This window comes from Balaenoptera borealis, assembly GCF_965194805.1.
Source record: "Balaenoptera borealis genome assembly, chromosome: 14".
NCBI lineage: Eukaryota > Metazoa > Chordata > Mammalia > Artiodactyla > Balaenopteridae > Balaenoptera > Balaenoptera borealis.
In genome coordinates this window covers 75882178-75903806 of record NC_138875.1, presented here as the reverse complement: position 1 = coordinate 75903806, position 21629 = coordinate 75882178, and the positions used below count along the sequence as shown (strand labels likewise).

At 42.6% G+C, this 21629-nt stretch overlaps 1 protein-coding gene across 1 annotated transcript; it reads right to left on the bottom strand.

Annotated features, from left to right (window-relative positions):
- Positions 1-1452: 1452 nt before the first annotated feature.
- TRAFD1 (TRAF-type zinc finger domain containing 1) lies at positions 1453-20668 on the bottom strand. The gene is made up of 12 exons (XM_082353690.1): positions 20542-20668; positions 18576-18634; positions 12624-12759; positions 12460-12513; positions 9512-9914; positions 8641-8847; positions 7132-7208; positions 5664-5894; positions 4501-4621; positions 3459-3798; positions 3147-3219; positions 1453-2915 (listed from the first exon to the last, which is right to left on the bottom strand). Exons 2-12 carry the CDS (start codon positions 18620-18622, stop codon positions 2856-2858), a joined length of 1749 nt encoding a protein of 582 aa, XP_082209816.1. The 5' UTR covers positions 18623-18634; positions 20542-20668; the 3' UTR covers positions 1453-2855.
- Between the last annotated feature and the right edge of the window lie 961 nt (positions 20669-21629).

Sequence of the window (21629 nt, the reverse complement as noted above, 5' to 3'; positions counted from 1 at the left end):
TAAAGTTTTATTCACCCATTCATTTGTGTATTGTCCATGGCTGTGTTCACTCTATAACAGCGTTGTTGAGTACAGTAAGTCCCGTCCAAATGAACGAGTTCCATTCTGAGAGCGAGTTCATAAGTGCAACAAAAGTTAGCCTAGGTACCCAACTAACACAATTGGCTATATAGTACTGTAATACGTGTATAATACTTTTCACACAAATAATACATTGAAAACAACACAAGAAATAAAACATTTTTAATCTTACAGTACAGTGCCTTGAAAAGTACAGTAGTACAGTGCAACAGCTGGCATACAGAGGCTGGCATCGAGGGAACAGGCAAGAAGAGTTACTGACCGGAGGAGGGAGAGGAGGTGGGAGACGGTGGAGCTGAAGGATTGCCAGCAATAGGAGACATAGGGCAAGCTGCTATTTCACTCATGCCTGACGTTGATGGCACAGGTTCTGGTTCCTTGCTGGATTCAATTCTATCTACCCTCCTGAGAAAACGATCCGGTGATGTCTAGCTCCTTTTTTCTCGTCATAGGTGACATGGTAGCACTGGATTGCATTTTGAATGGTTGCTGTAACCTTCGTGTACCGTTCTACATTTGGTTCCTGTGCCTCAAAAACTAACAGTGCCTCCTCAGATAAAGAAAATTCCCTTGCCATTTCCTGCATCGTGAATCTCTTCGGTTCTTCATTTACTTCTTCTTCCTCTTGTCTCTCTTCGTCCTTTCTCTGGGCCTCCAATTCCTGGCGCTTCTTAGCAGTACCAGCTAAATCACCGCTGCTTTTACGCTTGCTTCTAGACATCCTGGGCTTGAAATAAAGATACTGTATTACTGTACTCTATACAGTACTGTACAGTACACAGAAACACAGCCACTTGTAGAGGATGCACGCACCTGACAATGCACACCAGACACGTGAACTTATATGACTGGACATGCAAACTCATGTTCGCATCTTTGAAAGTTTGCAACTTGAAGGTTGGTATGTAGGGGACTTACTGTAGTTGAAATACACACAGTATAACCTGCAAAACCTTAAATATTTACTATTTGGCTTTTATCAAAGAAAAGTTTGGAGATCCCTGCTCTAGCCGAACACATTAGGGAAAGAGAAAAGACACAAATTATCAACCAATGAAATTAAAGAGGTGACATCACTACAAACTTCACAGATATTTTTAAAATAATAAGGGAATATTATGAATACCCTATTTTTTTTTTTGAATACCCTATGTTAATAAGTTAAACAACTTATTGAAATGGACAAATTCCTTGAAAGACACAAACCATCAAAGTTCACTGAAGAGGAAATAAATAGGGAATTCCCTGGCGGTCCAGTGGTTGGGACTTGGCGATTTCACTGCCATGAGCCTGAGTTCCGTCCCCTTTTTTGAACCTACACCGCCTGCAGTGGAAGCATGGAGTCTTAATCCCTGGACCGCCAGGGAAGTCCCCCTTTTTCTTTATCTCAGTATAATTCAGACCCGGATTCAAGTCCCAGCTGTCATGAATTAGCTGCATAGCCTATGCAAGTCACTCCTTTCCACATATGAAATTGGGGCAATTCTTCCTACCTTTCCCACCCCCACTAGGTTGTTGAGAGAAAAACAAATGAGCTCAAAATGACCTAAGGTATTAGATGGTCCAGGGCAAAGTATGAGGTGCTGAGGGGTAATGAATAATGCTGCTAAGGTTCAACAACTCTCAGGACTGAGGCTTTTGAGGAATCTGCCTTCCTCTCTTCAGTTGAAGGCAGCCCCCAGCCCACCCCAAATCATCCCCAGAGCTGCAGCCACCTGTCAGTTTCCTCCAACTCCAGTAAAAGAGAAAACTATACCTTGAATGTCTGGCACTCTGAGAAGGATGATGCTGGATCTGCTGGGGTTCCAAGAAGCCCACAGAAAACCTAGCCCTGCTCACCTTCCCCCATTCTTCAGAGCTGACTCCAGTCCACTGTGGTCTCCCTAAGGTCTCCAAAGAGCACGCAGGAGAAGGAACCACAAGACTCAGCTGAACTCCAAGTACAAACTTTATTTCTATCACAAGGATGTTAATAATTATAATAATAATAATAACAGTAAAATAAAAAGAGGGGGAGGGGGCTCTGATACTTGGTTTTCAGAGCAAGCCATGAGCTTAGGCCTCACTCCTGATTAGTGCAGAGCCCAGCATGGCCCTGGAGGGGACAGGGAGCCCCCGGCCTTTCCCATCAGAAGGCAGTGAAGGCAAAGGAGCCATGCTCCCCATCAGAAAACAGAAGGCAGTGATGCCAAATGCCAAAGAAGCAGATTAAAACAAATCCCGTACATAGTCCGCTCACCTGTGGCTCAACTCATCTCCAAACCTCGTTCCTAACACATATTGCAACTGGCCTGAACACTTTACCAAAGCTCCTCCATGCACACCAGAGGCCCAAATTCTAGAGTGAGGATGGGCAGTACACAGGAGAGGATATCCAGAAGTTCCCCAATTTAGGCCACCACAGGAAGAGCATCACCTCACTGGTGGGGACCAGGTTTCCAGAACCCTCCCTCTTTCCACCAGGACCACACAGCACCATGAAGCAGTGGTGACAGTATGTCAAAAGATGAAGCCCTGGTGGGCCAAGAGGCCGTAACTTATGCTGCCAAAAGGCAGCAGCTAAAGCTGAAACATTCTCAACAGCCTCCCTGCTAACCCTCCCTCAAACCCCCAAACTCCCACAGCACAATCTCAAAAGACACAAAATGGCCATAGCCTAGAAAAAGTTAAATCTGTCAGATGGCCCCTGCCCACAGAGCCCAAGGGGCGGGGCTGCACCACGGCAAGTTGTGCAGGAAAGATGGAACCGATGTGCAAGTTCCCTGCAGACACTGTTACTCCTCCTCCTCTTCCTCCTCTGCATCCCCAGCTCCCTGCTGCTTGGGGGGTTTTGCCTGTTGAACAATAGAACACAAACGAAGTTTACGTAGAAAGTAAGAAAGCAGCACTCCTCCTGAAGAGCGCCAGAAATGTCAGGCTTCTATGGAAACCTCCTCATCAAAAGAAAAAGAACAGTCCTCAGCCACAACCGGCCTGATGCCCAGCTGCTTCTCTGACTTCAAGAACCATACCAGCCCACCCACTTCTGAGTCCTCAATGAGCGTTCTGGGCTGGATCCCGCTCACCTTTGCAGTTCTGCTGCGGTAGCTGGCAGTCGTGGGGGTGACCCGGGGGTTCCTGCCACCTTCACTCCTGCCACTGAAAGAGAAGTATTGGAAACTAGTTCCTGAGATGCCCCGAGCAAAAGTCAGAAAACTCAGAACAGAAACAGCTGGAACCAGACAAAAGCAGCTCTCCAGTAGCAGATAAAACTAATGAATAAAAATCCACACAGAGCAAAAGAACATTTTGAATCAGGCCACAATACAAGCGAAGTCCACACTTCCACGTTCTCCTGAGCCACCCGCAAGCTCCACTCCCAGGCTACTGATTCTCACCTTGCTCCGTATCTCCCTGAAGGCCCACAGGGGAAAGAGGGCACAAGGTTTTCTGGGTAGAGACTTCGAGTGGAGTGAACCACTGGAACGTGCCCAGGAGCCAGGGCCCCATTATGGCTGTTTCGACTGCGCTCCTGGATGCCCTGGCTGTCTAAGTTGTTGAGCTTCAGAGCGCGAGGAGGGCTGGGCTGGCACCCAGGCCTGGGGCCTGATGTGGATGTTGGCAGGCGGTTAGAAGTAGCCGTCATAGTGTTAGTGGGTCTGCTGGCAGGGAGAGGACAGGTGGGCCCTTTAGCCACTTCCTGCTTGATACCATCCATGTAACCAGAAGACAGGTCTCCTGAGAAGAGAAAAGAGCACCAGCTTTAGGGAAAAGGCTGCTCTTGCTATTAGTGCTGGATTCCAGGCAGGAACAAAAGATGCTGGGTAAAAGATGACTGCCTCGCCCCTAAAGGATGCTGAAACCCATGTCTCCAGGACAGGGTTGGGAACATTAATCCACACTGTACACTTACCGCCTAAGTCCTCACTAACTAGTCAACAATGGTGCACAAGCAAACTTTGAAGAATCATTTCTAATTGGCTTTGGGCTTCTAATAGCAACTGGGTTTCAAAAGCAGTTTTACTTGCCTAGTTGTGAGACTATTACATAATAAGAATACTGATAATAAGTTTGATTACCCTACTCTAGTTGAGCATATTTCAACTAGAAGCAGGGGCCCAGGGCAGCCACAGTAAGGCTGAAAATTATCTTCCAATCATCCACTAAGTGTACCGACAGGGACCAGCGGCTGAATAAGCACTGACTGATAAGCATATCTCATGGCTGTCCCCAAAGCCGTTACCCTATAAAGCTACACACCCGAGACACCTGAGTCTAACACGGGACCGCAGCTAGCCCCAAGGGAGTCCCCAGTGAGCTCGTACTGTGCTTGCTAATTTGGGATGAAGGTAAAACCCATTTTAGAGTAGCAGATGAGAAGTGGGAAGCAGGCCCAAGGCAGCAGCAGACCTGCAGCCTTGGCTCAGCCCTGGCTAATACCCTGGTGTCTGACACGCCTCTTGGGCAGCTCTGGTGAGGTCTGTCGAGGCTGGAGATCCTGACTAGGAATCCCCTCCGACATGTGCTTGTTTGCTGTAGCTGGGCGTTGGTCACACTGGTCCTAACAAGAAAAACCAGAATTAGTACCTCTGGACTGAGTCATTCCTAGGAGAGGGAGCAGTGGGAGGAGAGGAAGGAACAGCAGGTTGGGTGAACACACCTTATGGGGAGGCTGGCGGGGGGTGGGGTGTGGATGGGACAGGATGACTTTGACAACCACTGAGAGGAAGGGCCTGGGACTAAGAGGAAGCACACCTGGAACAGAGCAATCATTCCAACTAGCACTGACAGAAGCACTCTCTGATTTGTGCAGGGATGAAAGAAGGGCTGGTCTTAGGAGCCCAGAAAAGCATGTCTACATTTTGACCATAGAGTATTTGCACCACTGTTTATTTTGTAGTCTCCCGAGGAGACAACAAGCAGTGACTTATCTGCTGCTTGATCCAAAGGCAAAAGTCTTTATTACAGAAATGCAATGTGTGGTGTTCTAGCAACAGCTAGCTATATGGCATTGATTACAGAAATGCCCCTGAAATACCTTCAGTGTTAACTCCCATAACAAACAAGATGGGGCAGAAAACGTATCTTCCACTAAGATGCCGGCATCCTAGACTGCAAAAGCTGAAAAAGGACTTCAGATTAACTAGTTTAACTCCTTCATTTACAGATGTCCCCAGTGAGGGAATGGGACCTATCCTAGGCCAACCATATGGCAAAGCTAGAATTAGATCCCAGTCTCCTGGAATGCAAGACGCAAGTGCCACCCCAACAGGAAGAACCCAAAAGTAGAAATTGTCGATGACCTCAGGGAAATGCTCTTCTAAACCCTCTGGCAAGTCCTCCATGCCTGCTTAAATGGAGTCCTGGCTCCTTGGGCCACAGCTAGTGATGGGATGGTTTCCACTGCCAGAAGGCAGAGAAAGTCCAAAGGCCTGAGGTACTTTATACCTCAGACAGCTCACAAAACAGGACACGGCCAGTAGCCAGATCAGGTATGCACACAACTTAAAGGCCAAAGAGGCATTCTTGGCTCTAAAAGCCTCAGGTTCACTCAGAGGATCAACAGGATGGAAGAAGTGGACAGGTCCTCCAAGTGTTCTTACCTGGTGATGGAACAGCACCTCCTCTTCCAGCTGGACCCCACAGAATTCACATGGGATGATGATGCTGTCCTCCACAGGAGGCGAACTGCTCAGGCCCATCAAGGAGTCTAACTGGTTACTTGCAGCCTGCCGCATCAACTTCTGGAAGGTGACATCAGGGTCCTCCACCCCTTTGGGAGAAGCATTGCCCACACTGATCGGAGGTAAGGCACATGAAGGGTTACAACTTGTCTGTCTCAAAAAACATAGGTTAAAAAAAAAAAAAAGCAGAGGTTAAGGAACAAACTAAATTCTGAAAATATTTTCCAGAAGTCACAAAATTTTAATAATGCTTAATATTGGGGAGAGGGACTAAAAAGGGTCAGAGGAACATAGATGGAACACTCACTCTGCTTTTATTTTAAACATTTCTGCACTGTTTTAATTTTTTTTTTACTGTGTTTATGTGATTATTCTTTTTAAATTAATTTGAAAAGATTCAAGATTCTTCCCACAGTCATACAGTAAGAGAGGCCCAAATATTCTTTGTTATCCCTATTAATGGATTTTCTCATGCTACTCCCAAACCAAATACTAGATGTATTCAGATGCTGTATTGTTCCACTTACGAGGGGAATGCATGTTCCATCCAGAGCACAGGGACTACTTAACAGCTATGGAAGTGCCCGACTAGGCCAAACCAAATCAGAGAGTAAGAGTGTTGAGGGGAAAAGTGGATGCCTCCATCAGTGGAGCCACTCTTCAAACACAAAGGCTACTCTCTAATCACTCCTAAATAGCGCAAGAACCTTCAATCATTCAAAATACCTGACACCTTTCATATACCAGGCGTTAAGAGATTCCAGAAACTAAGAAAACCCAGAACCTGTTCTCAAGGAACTTAGCAGAGTGGTGCAGACCAACAGGGGATCAGCAAGACGACACCACAGGGTGAGGATAACAGGCTAAGAGAGCTGTGGGCACAGGACTTTCGGGGAGCACGCAGGTGGGACCTCTGGCCTAGCCTTCAGAGCGTTCCACAGGATGGTTTCCTGAAAGTCATGTCTGAACCGAGTCTATGAGTGAGGGGTGTGTTAAGGAAGCGGGGTAGCTGGCAGAAAAGTAAAGTGCAAAACAGATCCCTGACCCTCCCGGGAACTGCAAGGACTTCAGTATGGCTCCAATAAATCAAATGTACCATGAGATGAGACCAGATTACAAGATGGTCAGTAGAGATGTACACTATCACCACAGAATGGAGTCAGCAACTGGGCCTGCTGGTATAAATGTTACTTTGCCCAAGAGGGAATGAGGCTGAGTTCTCATGCCCACATGTCAGTCACCCCAGGGTTAAAAACACAGTTGCTACTCCTATCACAGGAGTTGTATTAAAATAGTTTGCTCAAGATCTCGTGTGGCCTGCAACACCAATAGGGCCTGCACACATTCCTCCCTAAAGCTTAAAGCCCTCAGGTAATTCACAACACACCTGATGGTCAATCAGCAGTTCCTCTGGGTAGAGCTCCTCACAAAATTCACAAGGCAACATGGTCTCATCAGCTGCACCTAGGTATCAGGCCACACAGTCAGACTCGAACAAAAACAAACCTGATTCTACCTTTTATCCCCCCTGGGGGGTTTGACAGGAAAGTCTGATTTCCTTTGCAATTTCTTAGACATAGCAATTTGTGGGGCTGAAAATCCTTGAAGGGAAACTGTTTAAGAGACAAACCCTAAGCAAAAAACTTGCACTACAGAAAGAGATTTACTTGTCACCATTTCCTGAGAAGCAGTAAAGTAGTAGTTTACCCACTATTCCAATTAAGGAAGAAATTTAAATGTGTCATAACCCTAGTCACTAATCTAAAAACCTTCTGTGCATTATTTCAATCCTCAGGAAAAATGTTATGAAGTAGATCCACATGACCCTCACTTTACAGATGAAGAAACTGAGGCTTGGATATTACTGGAAGACAAATATCCTGAAAAGAAAAACCCTCCCAGTACAAAATATAAACAAAAGATGTTGAATAAAAGTAACTTAAATGAGAAAATATTGGGTTGGCCAAAAAGGTCATTCAGGTTTTTCCGTAAGATGGTACAAAAACCCAAAAGAACTTTTTGGCCAACCCCAATAAATAAGAGTAATTTTAATCCAGGCATCCCAAAACACAACAGCCTCAGTCAGACTGTTGAACAAGGGAGGGTGAACGATGCGAGGAGGTAAGGAAACTTGCCTAACTAGGTTTTGGCTCTACATAGAAGAGAGAAAAATCTCTACTAAGGTACAGTAACCAGAGTTTGGCCTTTACATGGGTTTGAGTAGAGAATCTACATTTATGTTTTTACATTAATTCATATTTATGATTTTAAGAAGCCCAGGCCAAAACTTCAATTTAAAATTATTCCAGTCAGTAGTATCCCCAGGAGCCTGCTAGAAGCATATATAAATACCCTCAGAGGAACACACCAGAAAACTTAATGTTAAAACACACACACGCACACATGCACGCACACAGAGGGAAGCAGCAAGCTACCGTGAGCGTCAGTAGAAACAGCAAATAGCAAAAAATAGACTTTAGGCATATTTTCAGACACAATAGAAAAATAAGTATTTTTAACATGTTTAAAGATATGACAGGGACTTCCCTGGTGGTCCAGTGGTTAAGACTCTGCGCTCCCAATGCAGGGGCCTGGGTTCGATCCCTGGTCAGGGAACTAGATCCCACATGCCGCAACTAAAGATCCCATGTACCACAACTAAGACCTGGTGCAGCATTCATGCATGCATGCAAGAATGAATGAATAAATAAGTAAATAAGTAAATGAATAAATGAATGAATGAATAAATAAATAAATAAGAGTTGGGAAAAGCAAATGAACAAAATAAAAAAACAAATTCTATCTCACGAAAAACTTTCAATTTTATATAAATTGTTTAGTGTAAGACTTTAAAAAACTGTAGAGACAGAGGCTAGTGCAGAGTAAACAAACATACCCCTTATGTCATTCAGAGCACCGGGACCTTCACGGGACTGGTCTGCCTCACATATGACCCTCCAGAAGTCCTGCTCTGCCAAGTTGGGGGCCTGGCCTTCATTTTGCAGACTTAGGGCCAACATGAAATCCAAGTTTGCACTGTCTTCACCACCCTCTTTGAGGGTCTGTCGGCTTCTATTCCTTTCCTGCCTTTCTTGTTCTTCCACTGGGGAAGAAAAAATAAAGCCAGTATTCAAGAAACGTAAAGATGGTGCCATCCCTTAGTTCAAGCCCATGCCTAGCAAATATTCAAGGTTTATAGGAATCTGTGCAGGAACAAAAGAGGCCCAGCCCTTCAGTGCTCATGGGACTCCAAATGTTAAGTGTGCCATGATAAAAGCCTCCATTATTATTCTAACAGTTTTATTAATAAACAATATTAATGAGCTATAACTACGAGATAGGCACTGTGCTGGGCATTTTATATGTATTTTCTGCATTATAGCAGGATGGCTTAAAGCATGGGGTCAGATTGCCTGAATTCAAATCCCAGCTCTACCACTCACCTACCCTCATAAAACTGTTGTGAGAACTAAATGAGTTAATACATCTAAAGCACTTTGTAAATGCCTTTAAGCACATAGGGTATACTCAGTAAGTGTCAGCTATTAACAGCACTGTCATCCATCAACCCTAACTGTCATCCAACAAAAATCCAATAGCAAAGAGGTTCTGCTTTTCCAATCTATAGGAAAGTTAAGTATTCTTCCTTACGTTACCCAGCTACAATCAGGTTTCTATAATTAAGATCTATTTGGCTCCAAAGCCCTGTTCCCACTTGCCCTAAGATCTGATACCATTCCAGTTTTCTAATCCCAAACACAACTCACATAGATTATTCTGAATTGGAAACTGGGCTGTCATGCTCCTTTGGTTGGTGGTTCTACTTTGGAAAAGGTCTGATTCAAAGGCTCTCAGGGACCTTCGAGGGAGCCTCATGCGTGGGTCCAGAGCCTCAATTTGTCTGAGTTGGGATGCAATCCAGATACCATCTTGACCCCAAGAATCATCATATGCATTAGGTGGCACGGCAACCTCATCTCTCTTTTCCTCCACATCTCTCCCACAAACTTCAGGGTGAGTCTTCAGATCTTTCACCAGGACATTGCGCCCACAGCTGCCACATAACTCTGTCCGGGCACCACAGTAATCTTCATGGTCTTTCAGTTTGAGAACAGAAAGCTCCAAATCACAGTGCTGGCAAAGGGCAAGTCGTAGAGGACACTCAGTCTCCTGCAAAACAGAATAATGAGGCAGTTAATATGTGAATCTAAGAGAGGCCATGTTTTATAAAGTACAGGGCAAGGAAAGTAAAAAGTATTTACAAAAATATTCTCTTCCAACCCTAGCTTTGCCTGCCATGGTTTTCTATGTATTTAAGAGTCACCGCTTCCCTCTTTGTCCTGCCACCAAGTTCTACAAAGGAAAAGAAAGTCTTATAAGGAATCTACTCACTCAGCCACCCTACCATCATTTTGTGCACACATTACAAAGTAACCCAAAATCAGCCAGAGAAGCCCAGGAGCAAATAGCAAAAGCACAGCAATTCATATATGCTTGTCAAAGCTCCCCCAGACCAATTTCCCCTTACTACTCCGATTTAAGTACCTGGCAATGAGGAAAAGGGATTGTCCTTTAGAAAGACATTGATTTTTCGAATCTGCACATTTGTATATAGCACTGGCTTTTTTAAAATTTTATTTATTTTTGGCTGCGTTGGGTTTTTGTTGCTGCGCATGGGCTTTCTCTAGTTGCGGCAACCAGGGTCCACTCCCTGTTGCGGTGCGCGGGCCTCTCATTGTGGTGGCCTTCCTTGTTGCGGAGCACGGGCTCTAGGCACTCAGGCTTCAGTAGTTGCAGCACGTGGGCTCAGTAGTTGTGGCTCAAGGGCTCTAGAGCGCAGGCTCAGTAGCTGTGGCGCACAGGCTTAGTTGCTCCACAGCATGTGGGATCTTCCCGGACCAGGGCACGAACCCGTGTCCCCTGCATTGACAGGCAAATTCTTAACCACTGCGCCACCAGGGAAGCCCAGCACTGGCTTTAAATTGACCAAATAAGTCAAGAATCACCAATGAAGATGACCCCAAGAATGTGAATGTATTCAGCAGATGAAGGACAAAACTTTTATACTTAATTTGAAATTGTCACTAAAGCACTAAATAATTAATATTTCTTTAAAAAGATATGAAAGAATATGTTACTATGATATGGACATTCCAAAACTTGGGAACTTAAACTCAGAACTTTCATATAACATCATTTCTAAAGTTTAGACACTTTACAACCACTGTGTCAAAGAGCAAAATTTCTTCTCATACAAATTAAACCCAAGTTTTATTCTAAATGATACTTCAAACATTTTTCACACTGTTTGTATATGCATGGAATATCTCTTACAGAAAACATAAGAAACTGACAAAGAGTGCTTAGGAATAGGGGTGGAAGAGAGATAATTTTTACATATATGCTTTTGTGGCTTTAAAATTATATATCATGTAGCTATAATATCAATTCAGAAAGATGTTTTTTTAAAGAAAAGTTTCATCAGATAAATGCCACTGATTTAAGTTACTCAAAAGCAAAAGAGCAAATAATTGCTGGCACACACCACATAATATAAAGTACTTTGTTAACAACCCTAAAAATTGCTAATAACTCACAAGAACAGCAAATAAAGTGTCAACTTTTTTTTTTTAAAGGAGAATTTTTTTTTAACTCTTTAATCTGTGGTCTACAACTGTCATAGCCTGACATGCAGGAATGTTAGGAAATACTTTGTACTAGTACCTTTATAATGATTGGTGTTATCACCATATGACTCCCAGAAATAGCTGGGAGAAAAAGGAGAAGAGGGGGACAACTGATTGGAGTTGTTTTATGCAGCAAGTAGATGTTAAGAGCCAAAGAAATACTTATTATTATTGTTAATATGACCTCAATCATAACCCCCCTTTTGCTGGTGAGGCCTAGTAAAACATAAGTCAAATGCTTAGAAAAAATAATGACAGTAAGAGTGCTAAATTATTTATGAGATGTTTATCTCTGAGCTGTGGGGTCATGAGTAGTTCTTTCTTTTTATATTTTCCAAGTTTTCTACATTGAATATGAATCACCTTTTAAAATTATAAATTAATAAGTTAATAGTTTTTTTAGATACACAGAACGAAATGCACAAATCATAAGTGCATACCTTGATGAATTTTTACATATGTACACACACTCATGCATGACCACCAACTAAATAGCTGTCGGGATTTTTAACTGGTGAATATGCTCATTCAAAAAAAAAATATATATATATATACACACACACATACTCATTCAACTACAGCCAATTTTATCTCAACTAGGGACCAAACGATATTCTCTCATCAAATGCTCTCTGAGAATTTCTTTGGGTATAAACAGCATGTCATCCAAGTGATCAAGAAGTCAAAATGAAATTACAAGATGTAAGGCAGGCTGTGTGCTAGAGGTCGTAGCACACCGGCAATCCAGGCTTGGTTTAGCACTCAAGTGAGCCTGCCAATAAACAAACCCCAGGAGAAATGACTCGGTTCCAAAGGGAAAGGCTCTGAGGCTTGAGCATAAAGCACAGCAGCCATGCAGTCAAATCTGGCAGCAAACAAAGTCTCAAATAGGCTTTGAGAGGCAGTGTGCATGGAGCTGGTGGAGAACAAAGACACAACACTGGCTTTCTGCTCTGCATGTGGCTCTGTAATCTCAATAGAATTGGCCCCATGGTAATTCACTGCCTTCACAGTGCAGGGCAACTAACCTCATGCTTCTTTAACTGCCTCTTCTCCAACTTCTTGTTACATTTGCAGGTCACCTAGGGTAAGAAGCAAGAATCAGTAAGTTATTCGTGACAACATGCTCACTTGCTATTACACAATAGCAAGTATAATCCATTTATTAACATCTAAGTACTTGGTGGTTCACCTGACAGTGTTCTGTAGCCATGTGAGTCTCCATGTCAGATTTGGGAAATGGTTCCTTGCAGATAGGACACATACCAATGTTCCTTTGACAGTGGATCTCATGGATGGTAAAGTTAAACACAGGAATTTCTTTTTTGCTATAGAAATAGATCAAAGAAAGAGGCAAGAATTACTGACATCTATGCCCAGAGGTATCACACGTAAATCTGTCCTGTCCAATCTTTAGTCTCCATTATTTATCTTTAGTGAGTATCTAGTGTATAAGCTCTTACGACTGTTACTACCCCTGCTTTTCAAGAATTAACTCCTGAAGGTTTTGAGTCTTCTGTGCAACACTCTGAGTTATCAGTGCTAGGCACTATCTCTAAAAGCTCAGCCTCACTTTCTAGATGTCAGAGCTTATCACAACCAACAACATGAAGTCAGATGCCAGAAGAGCTAGCTGAGCTAGGCTCTTCCAAAACCATCCATGCCCCAAAGCATAATGATCCACTCCAGGATTATTTAAAAAACAGCCTACCATTTATTTTCACTCTCAGTCTCAGGTAGCTTTAATCTCAGTAGATTTTATTCCACTAAAAGTCAAACCAAAAGGAGCAGATGCCAACTTTGGGATTGTCAGTGGAGGAAGGGGAACTTGCCTCCTTTATGTCCAACCTGTCTTTCAAGGCAGGCTGGACGCTAATTGGGACCAAGTTCTGTGGCTGGGTTGGTATAAACTTCACTGCAGAAATGTACAAAAATGAAATCCTGAACCCCTCTCCCAGAGTACATATACACTCAAACTAGAGGCACATAATATTCAAAGGCCTTCCTTTCACTCATTTGGTTATGACCATTAGAAAGCTCCAATTTCACAGTCTAACTAAAGGATGCATTAAAAGAATGTGCCTGTATGTCACCTAGAATAAATTTTCATAAAATAAAATACTGAACAGGATAAATATAGTTACACAACAAATCTTTAATAACCCATTTTGCCTCTGAAGCTGAATACTACAGAAACCTTCTCCCACGTTAAGTTGTAGGTAGCTTATTTCTCTTTAATAGTTTTTATCTTCATACATAGTCTAAGAAACATTTCAAAGTAGGATGAATAATGTGCCTCCAGCGATAGTCATACTCCCAATCTCAAAGACCAAGACACCAAAAAATGCAAATTCATTTTTATCCAAAGGTAGAACTATCAAGGCAGCTCTCATACCAAAACTGGAAGGTGATACAGAATAACAGTCAAGTGTGAGAGATGGGAAGAAAACTCAAATGGATGAAGACGGAAATGACCAATGAATGTTTCAATACATTTAACTTCCCCTATTTCTCTAAAATTCCCAGCTTTCTAAGGAAACCACTGGTTTTAAATTAACCCAGCCTAAGATTTTCGAAACTGTGGAATATTAAAATATATAGTGGAAGGAGCTATAAATCAAAGTTATCATCTAACTCTATTAAACTAATAAATATTAAAAGTAGTCCCACTATTAAAGATGTTATGAAACTAGTACTCTAAAATATTGCTAGTGGTAGTATAAAACCACTGCTTTTCAACAGTCTACAGGACTTCCCTGGTGGCGCAGTGGTTAAGAATCCACCTGCCAATGCAGGGGACATGGGTTCGAGCCCAGGTCTGGGAAGATCCCACATGCCGCGTAGCAGCTAAGCCCGTGAGCCACAACTACTAAACACCCGCGCACCTCAACGAAGAATAGCCCCCACTCCCGGCAACTAGAGAAAGCCTGCGCGCAGCATCAAAGACCCAACGCAGCTGAAAATAAATAAATGAATCAATTAACTTAATAATAAAAAAATTTTAAAAATAAACTGTCTACAAATGCATCTCTAGGACCATAAAATTATATGCTTAAAGAGTATTTAAAGACCCTGTAATTACATGTTAAAGACCCAGTAATTCCACTCTTGGGATCACAAAGATTATCATTAGTGTCATAAAATGGTGAAAAACTGAAAACCATTAAAAATATCTAAACTCTAAGGGAACAGTTAGTTAAATATGGTACACCAACAAAGTGCAAGAAGCAAAGCTGTATCCTGATTGCAAATCCTATGTGCACAAATGCCACAAAAAATTAAAGCCAGTAACTACTGCTTACAGTGCTGAGATTCTACATTCTTTTTTCATAATTTTGACAATAATTTTCTTTTAAAGTCAAGAAAATAAATGTCTATAGTTTTTATTTTACAGGGCTATTTTGACATAGAGCATTCTACATACATAATGCCACTAAAATTTTAGAATTAAAAAATATTAAGGACCATAACATAAAGAAGCAAGAATCAAAAGCAGCTGTCAGGTTAGGTCACAGAGCATTTACTATTACACATTTTCACCTCTTGGGAAACCTTGAAAGAAAAAGATAAAAGCTATTTTCAACAATTACATGAAACAGTTGCCTGATGGTTTTGCTTTCTTTTTAAATTTAACTGCCAAGGTAGTTCCGCCAAATGTACTAACCAGACAAAATACCAATATACTTGCTACCTAACTACAGATAAAAGCAAGACATTCTAAGTGACATAAATGAGAACACAATTCCATTCTAGATAAAACTGCTAAAAGCCCCAAGGTAGGACTAGCCAAGTTAGAGATGAAATTTCATTTTAGATAGAAATGAATGAAAGGCAAGCCAAGGCTTTCAGAAAAATCCCCAGTAGCCTTCCAAATGCTAAACACATCGAGCCATGCAAAAATAAAAAGTCGAAGCCTTCTAACACTGAAGTTTCTGTTCCCTAGACGCAAACTCTCCCATCAATCGGACAGTACAGTAAGAAAAGAGATAACATGCAAAAAACATCTTCAATCACAACAAACTATTCTTTTTACTGGCCCAGCAGGTTTAATCGCAGCTCATATTTTGATGAGTACCTTAACTTTTCTTAAGGAACAACAGGAATATGGCTCTAGAGACAAAATTTTAAAACCTGGAATTTAAACAGGGCTACTCAGACGGGAGGTTTGTGCTGGCTTAGTCAGCTTTCCATGCTAATCTGCTTTTTTTCTTTAAATAAATTGCTTTGGCTTTGAATAACCTTGTTTTCATTAGCTTTCCATTAACTTACCCCCCCCTTTTTTTTAAACTCTCTTAGCATAGTTATTTATATACTGTCTTAGGTTTGAAATTCCTTCATATTGGAGTGGACTGATAAAATAAGAATATCTTAACTGATGTTAAAGCCAATTTGTCTGTTTTCTTATAAAATCACAATGTTTCCTTGTGAATACTTGTATCATTGATTATTACACTTTGCATCAGGAACAGTACACATAAAACCTAAATAGAGCTACAATAGTTTTAAAATGGCAAAAGTGATAGTAGCACAGTAGAAAAAAATACCCTATAAGGCAAGACACCCTACCCTCACAGAAATAAAATCTTAATTCCATGCAGGGAAAGAATATTGTGACCAGCAGTTGTTCTGATTATATCCTAATGCTGCCAAGAAGCTGAGCAGAAAGAAAAAGGCAATAAAAAAAGAAAAATTTTTATCCGGCTCAACCTTTCAACAATCTGGGTCAAACTGTTTTCCTTATCAACATCTCTGAGAACAAATGCATGGACACCAAGAGGGGAAAGTGGCGGGGCGGGGGGATGAATTGGGGTATTGGGATTGACATGTATACACCAATATGTATAAAATAGATAACTAATATTGAACATGGGAAAAAAAATAAAGAAATGATTAAAAAAAAAGAAAGACAACCTACTGAATGGGAGAAAATAGTTGCAAATGTATGATATCATTTACATGTGGACTCTAACAAAATATGACCAACTAGTGTATATAACAAAAAAGAAGCAGACTCACAGACACACTGAGGAAACTAGTGGTTATGAGTGGGGGGTGGGGAGGAACAATATAGGGGATGGAGAGCAGGAGGTACAAAGTATTGTAAGATGGGCTCAAGGATGTATTGTACAACACAGGGAATACAGACAATATTTTGTAATAACTGTAAATGGAAAGTAACTTTAAAAATTGTAAAAAATAAAATAAACTTTTAATTAAAAGAAAAAGAAGAAATAGATGATCTGAATAGGCCTATATCTATTAATGAAATTGAACCAATAATTAATAACCATTCAAAACAGAAAAAAAAAAATCTCTGGACGTCCCTGGTGGCGCTGGTTAAGAATCTGCCCACCAATACAGGGGACACGGGTTCGAGCCCTGGTCCAGGAAGATCCCACATGCCACAGAACAACTAAGCCCATGCGCCACAACTACTGAGCCCGTGCGCCTAGAGCCCGTGCTCCGCAACAAGAGAAGCCACCGCAATAAGACGGCGCACTGCAACAAAGAGTAGCCCCTGCTCGACGCAACTAGAGAAAGCCCACGCACAGCAACAAAGAACCAACACAGCCAAAATAAATAAATAAATAAATTTTAAAAATAAATTTATTTAAAAAAAATGAGGTCTGTGACTGACTTTAAAAAAAAAAAAATCTCTCACCTTCTAACACAGTTTGGTAAGTTAAACATAGCACAGATAGTTCTGCTTTGCTTTTTTCTTTTGCTTTCAGTAAGGGAACTTGTATATCATTGAAATACCAGGTTCTTGAGAAATCCCAACCAGGAATCGGCTGATTACTAGCTGAATTCTTAAGTTTCATTTCAGCAAGAAAGAGTTGCTCTTTCTTGTCACTCCTGTCGGTTAAAAACAACAAAATAAGAAAGCTTGACATTCAAGTCTGCATCCAGTCTTTCCACTAACAGTTTTGGAATCATGAAATGATAATGATTAAATTGGACTGCTGGAAGACTTTGACTAGACTTTTTTTTTTTTAAAGCAGTGGAACATTCCTTCAGCAAAATCCTTTATAAAAACAGCTGAGCTGGGGCTTCCCTGGTGGCGCAGTGGTTAAGAATCCGCCTGCCAATGCAGGGGACATGGGTTCGAGCCCTGGTCCGGGAAGATCCCACATGTCACGGAGCAACTAAGCCCGTGCACCACAACTACTGAGCCTGCACTCTGGAGCCCGTGAGACACAACTACTAAGCCCACGTGCCACAACTACTGAAGCCTGCGGCGCCTAGAGCCCGTGCACCGCAACAAGAGAAGCCACTGCAGTGAGAAGCCCGCGCACCGCAACAAAGAGTAGCCCCCGCTCACCACAACTAGAGAAAGCCAGTGCGCAGCAACGAAGACCCAACGCAGCTAAGAATAAATAAATAAAATAAATTTATATATATATTAAAAAAAAAAAACCGTTGAGCTGCTCTGATTGTACATGTAGAGCCAAGTTCACACTAAACCTTGCTCCCAGTCAACCTCAAGACAGCCACTGTAGCCATTCAGGGAAATCCTGGCAACGCACTTTAAAAAACACTGCTCTAGTCCAAACATTTCATTATATTTTTCAGCATAATTTAAAAAGCAGGGACTCTCCTGGTGATCCAGTGGCTAAGACTCCGCGCTCCCAATGCAGGGGTGGCCCGGGTTTGATCCCTGGTCAGGGAACTGGATCCCACATGCCAGAACTAAGAGCCCATGTGCCGCAACTAAAGATCCTGCATGCCACAACTAAGACCCAGTGTAGCCAAATAAATAAAATTTTTTTTTTTTAAAAAGCAAAAAAAAGTTAAAAAGTACAATATTTTTCCAGGAAGACAAAAAATAAATTCCCTTACCTATAGGTCAGAAAAGTGAGGTTTCAAAGCAGTCAAGTGACTTGCCAAAAGTCATTAACTAATTAATGGTAGGAACCAGAGCCCTGAGCCTTCATCCCATCATTCTAGTCACTACTCTGTGCTACCTAAACCAACCATGTTGTCGAATTTCTAGAACAGGCAATTTTATCCAAAATTGTTAAAAAAGCTTTAGTCCCACATATTTGCACAACGTATTATATCGCTCCAAATTTAACCTGCCAATAAATAAACCAACTCTTTAAAGAACTGTCCTCATTCCAAGAACATTTCTTAGATTTCTTACCAGTTGTCACACAGTCGAGTGTCCTGGCCATCCAGAAATTCAGCCATCTTTAGCTGTTCCTGAAAACAACAAAGGAAGAAGTATGAGCTTTCAATTTCATTTTACTTTAAGAATGACATGCAAAACACAAAAACAAAACAAAAAAAAACAGTGCACAGAAAATGTCACCAAAACCAGTGCATTTCATTTAATACCCAACACACTAGGGTTTTACCTTTTGATTTTTTAGTTTTCATTTTAAGATAATTTGACTTGCAAAAACAGCACAAAGAATTCCCACATACCTCTCACCCAGTACATCATAAATAACCATAGTAAAATGACCAAGTGCAGGAAACTAACACTAATACAATACTAAAAACTAATCTACAATTAGTTAATTTCACAAATAATGCCACTAATGCCCTTTCTCTGGTTCAGGATGCAATCCAGAGTCACATATTGCATTTAGCTGTTATTTCTCCTTAATCTTCTTTGATCTGGGAGATTTCTTCAGTCTTTCTTTCTTTCCTTTTTTTTTTTTTTTTTTTTTTTTTGGTCTCAAGGCACGCAGGATCTAAATTCCCTGACCAGGGATCGAACCTGTGCCCCCTGCAGTGGAAGCACGGAGCCCTAACCACTGCACCACCAGGGAATTCCATCAGCCTTTCATCTTGCATAACCTTGTTAAACGAGCTGGCTAGTTATTCTGTAGAATATACTTCAGTTTGGGTTCATTTGATGTTTTCTCATGATTAATACATTTTGGACAGAAATATCATAGAAGTGATGTTGTGCTCATCTCAGTGCATTATATCAGAAAGCACATGATGTTAACAGTCTTATTATTACGGATGATGCTAACTTTTATCATTTAGTTGAGATCGTGTCTGCCAGGTTTCATCACTGAAAATTTTCCCTTCTTTCTCAACAAGATGTCAATACAGAAAGCAAAGCCCTTGCAACTTTAATACCTGTATTTACTTTAGATTATTCCAGCCCACTAAGGCAAGGTAAGAGCCTCGGATGAGGGAAGTGCCCGGTTTTCCAGCAGCAAGGGAGTTGGGGTGACTCGCAGGGCTCGGAGTCGGCCCCTCTGAGGGCCAATTCTGGTTCTGCCGCTCAGTGGATGTGTGATTTAACCTCCCTGAGCCTCAGATTCCTCACGCAGACAACTGACAATATTTTAAAGAGTCACTGGGAGGAGTAAATGAGCGAATGCATGGAAGCGCTTTGGTAGAATAAGTTTCCTTCAAACCTTAGAAGGCGCCCCTCTTAGGGGGTCAGCCAGCACCCCCGGGATTTCCTGTGCCCGAGGGGGTGGAGACATCACCGCAGGGTCCACACCCAGGAGTAGGCGGTTTCCAACTGCCCCCTCCCAGGGGGCGTCCGAGATGGGGAGTGGAGAGGGCACCAGCTTCACAAATAATAGTTGCCATTTACTGTGTGTTCAATGATTGCTAAACGCTTTACATGGACAATCTTTTAATCCAGACCACAACCCTACGAGGTGAAAGCCATCATCCCCATTTCAGAGACCGCGAAAGAGGAAGTCCAGGGAAGACAGCCGTCGCACAGTTGTTCCGAGTGGTGACTCGAACACGGGCCCGTCGGCCTAAAGTCCGCACGAGGCCATCCGCGACCCTTGAGGCTGGCAGCTCGGGGCTCGGGCCCAGCCCCGCCCGGGGCGCGGTGCCCACGGCGGCGCTCGGAACTACGGCCGCCTCCCAGTCCCCGCGGCCAAGGCCTGGAAGGGGCGGTGCCGCCAGGGGCTGTCGAAGCTCCAGTTTCCAGAGAAGAAAGTACGGCCTCCCCCACTGGCCAGGGGAGACGCCGCGGCGCGGGCATCTTTCTCCTTACGAGAAACCCCCCGCGACCCCCGGGCCCAGAAGCCCCTCGCTCACACACCCCGCCCTCGGGATGCCGGCCTCCTCCCGAACTGGAGGCCGCAGGAGGCTCCCCAGGCGCTGGCCACCGCTTCTCTCACCTGGGACGAGAGGAACGACGCCGAACCGACCAGCCAGCCAAGCCACTGAGCCTCTTCAGTCAGCCCCCGCGCTGAACAACGGCCCCCGGAGCCGCCTCACCACTTCCGACCGTCTTGGAGGAGCGCGCCCATTGGCCAGGGGTGGCCCAAACTCTCTGACCATTGGATAGCACCGTTGTCGCTCCCAGAGCCCCGCCTTCCACGCTCCGATTGGCTCCTCAGAGCTCCACGGGGGCGTGTCCCTGGAAGTCCCAACCCATGCACATCTGGAAGGAGGGGCAGAGACCGGGGCTGTGAGCCCAGGTCTGCGGCCAGTAACTGCTCCTGACACAGGCTAATCATATTTGCATGAATAATTCTGTACACACATTACTAATATGCCTTATATATTAAGATAATTAATAGCATTTGTTCTCTTGTCATGAGCCATTAATACTTATTAGTCATTCTTGTTGCTATTATAATGCCCTCGTGCAAGACATTTGCAAGACTCTGCCCATATTTGAGCACTTTGCTTTTTGCAGTGGAAAAGTGAGTGCCTATCACGCAGGCCTGGGTTCTAGTTTCTCCACTTGCTGCCTGTATGGATTCTCTGAACTCCTCCCTCATGAATTAAAAAAAAAAAAAAATAGGATAGTTAAATATAGCAGAGAACATATTATTTACAATGCAACAATTTAAAGTCATCATTTTTTTTGAAGATTATAAATGCAAGACATTCATGACATAGTGGTAAGCAGGAGAAGCAGGTCACAAAGCATTATTTATTTATAACAGGATAGAATGCTTAGTTTAAATAGGCAGTATATTCTCTGATTCCAAAGATATAAAGTTCAAAATCAGACAAAATTAATCCAGGGTGAGAGAAGTTAGAATAATGGTTCCCATTTGGAGAGTATGGTCTGCAAGGAAATATGAGAAAGATTTCCAAGTCCTGGAAATGTTCTATAACTTGATCTGCAAAGTGGTAAACACGGATGTATTAATTAGTAAATGGTCACTAGGCTGTACAGTTAGGATTTAAACACTTTTCATTGTATGTGAAAGAGAACATACCATTCTATATTGTTCTGCACCTTGACTTTTTT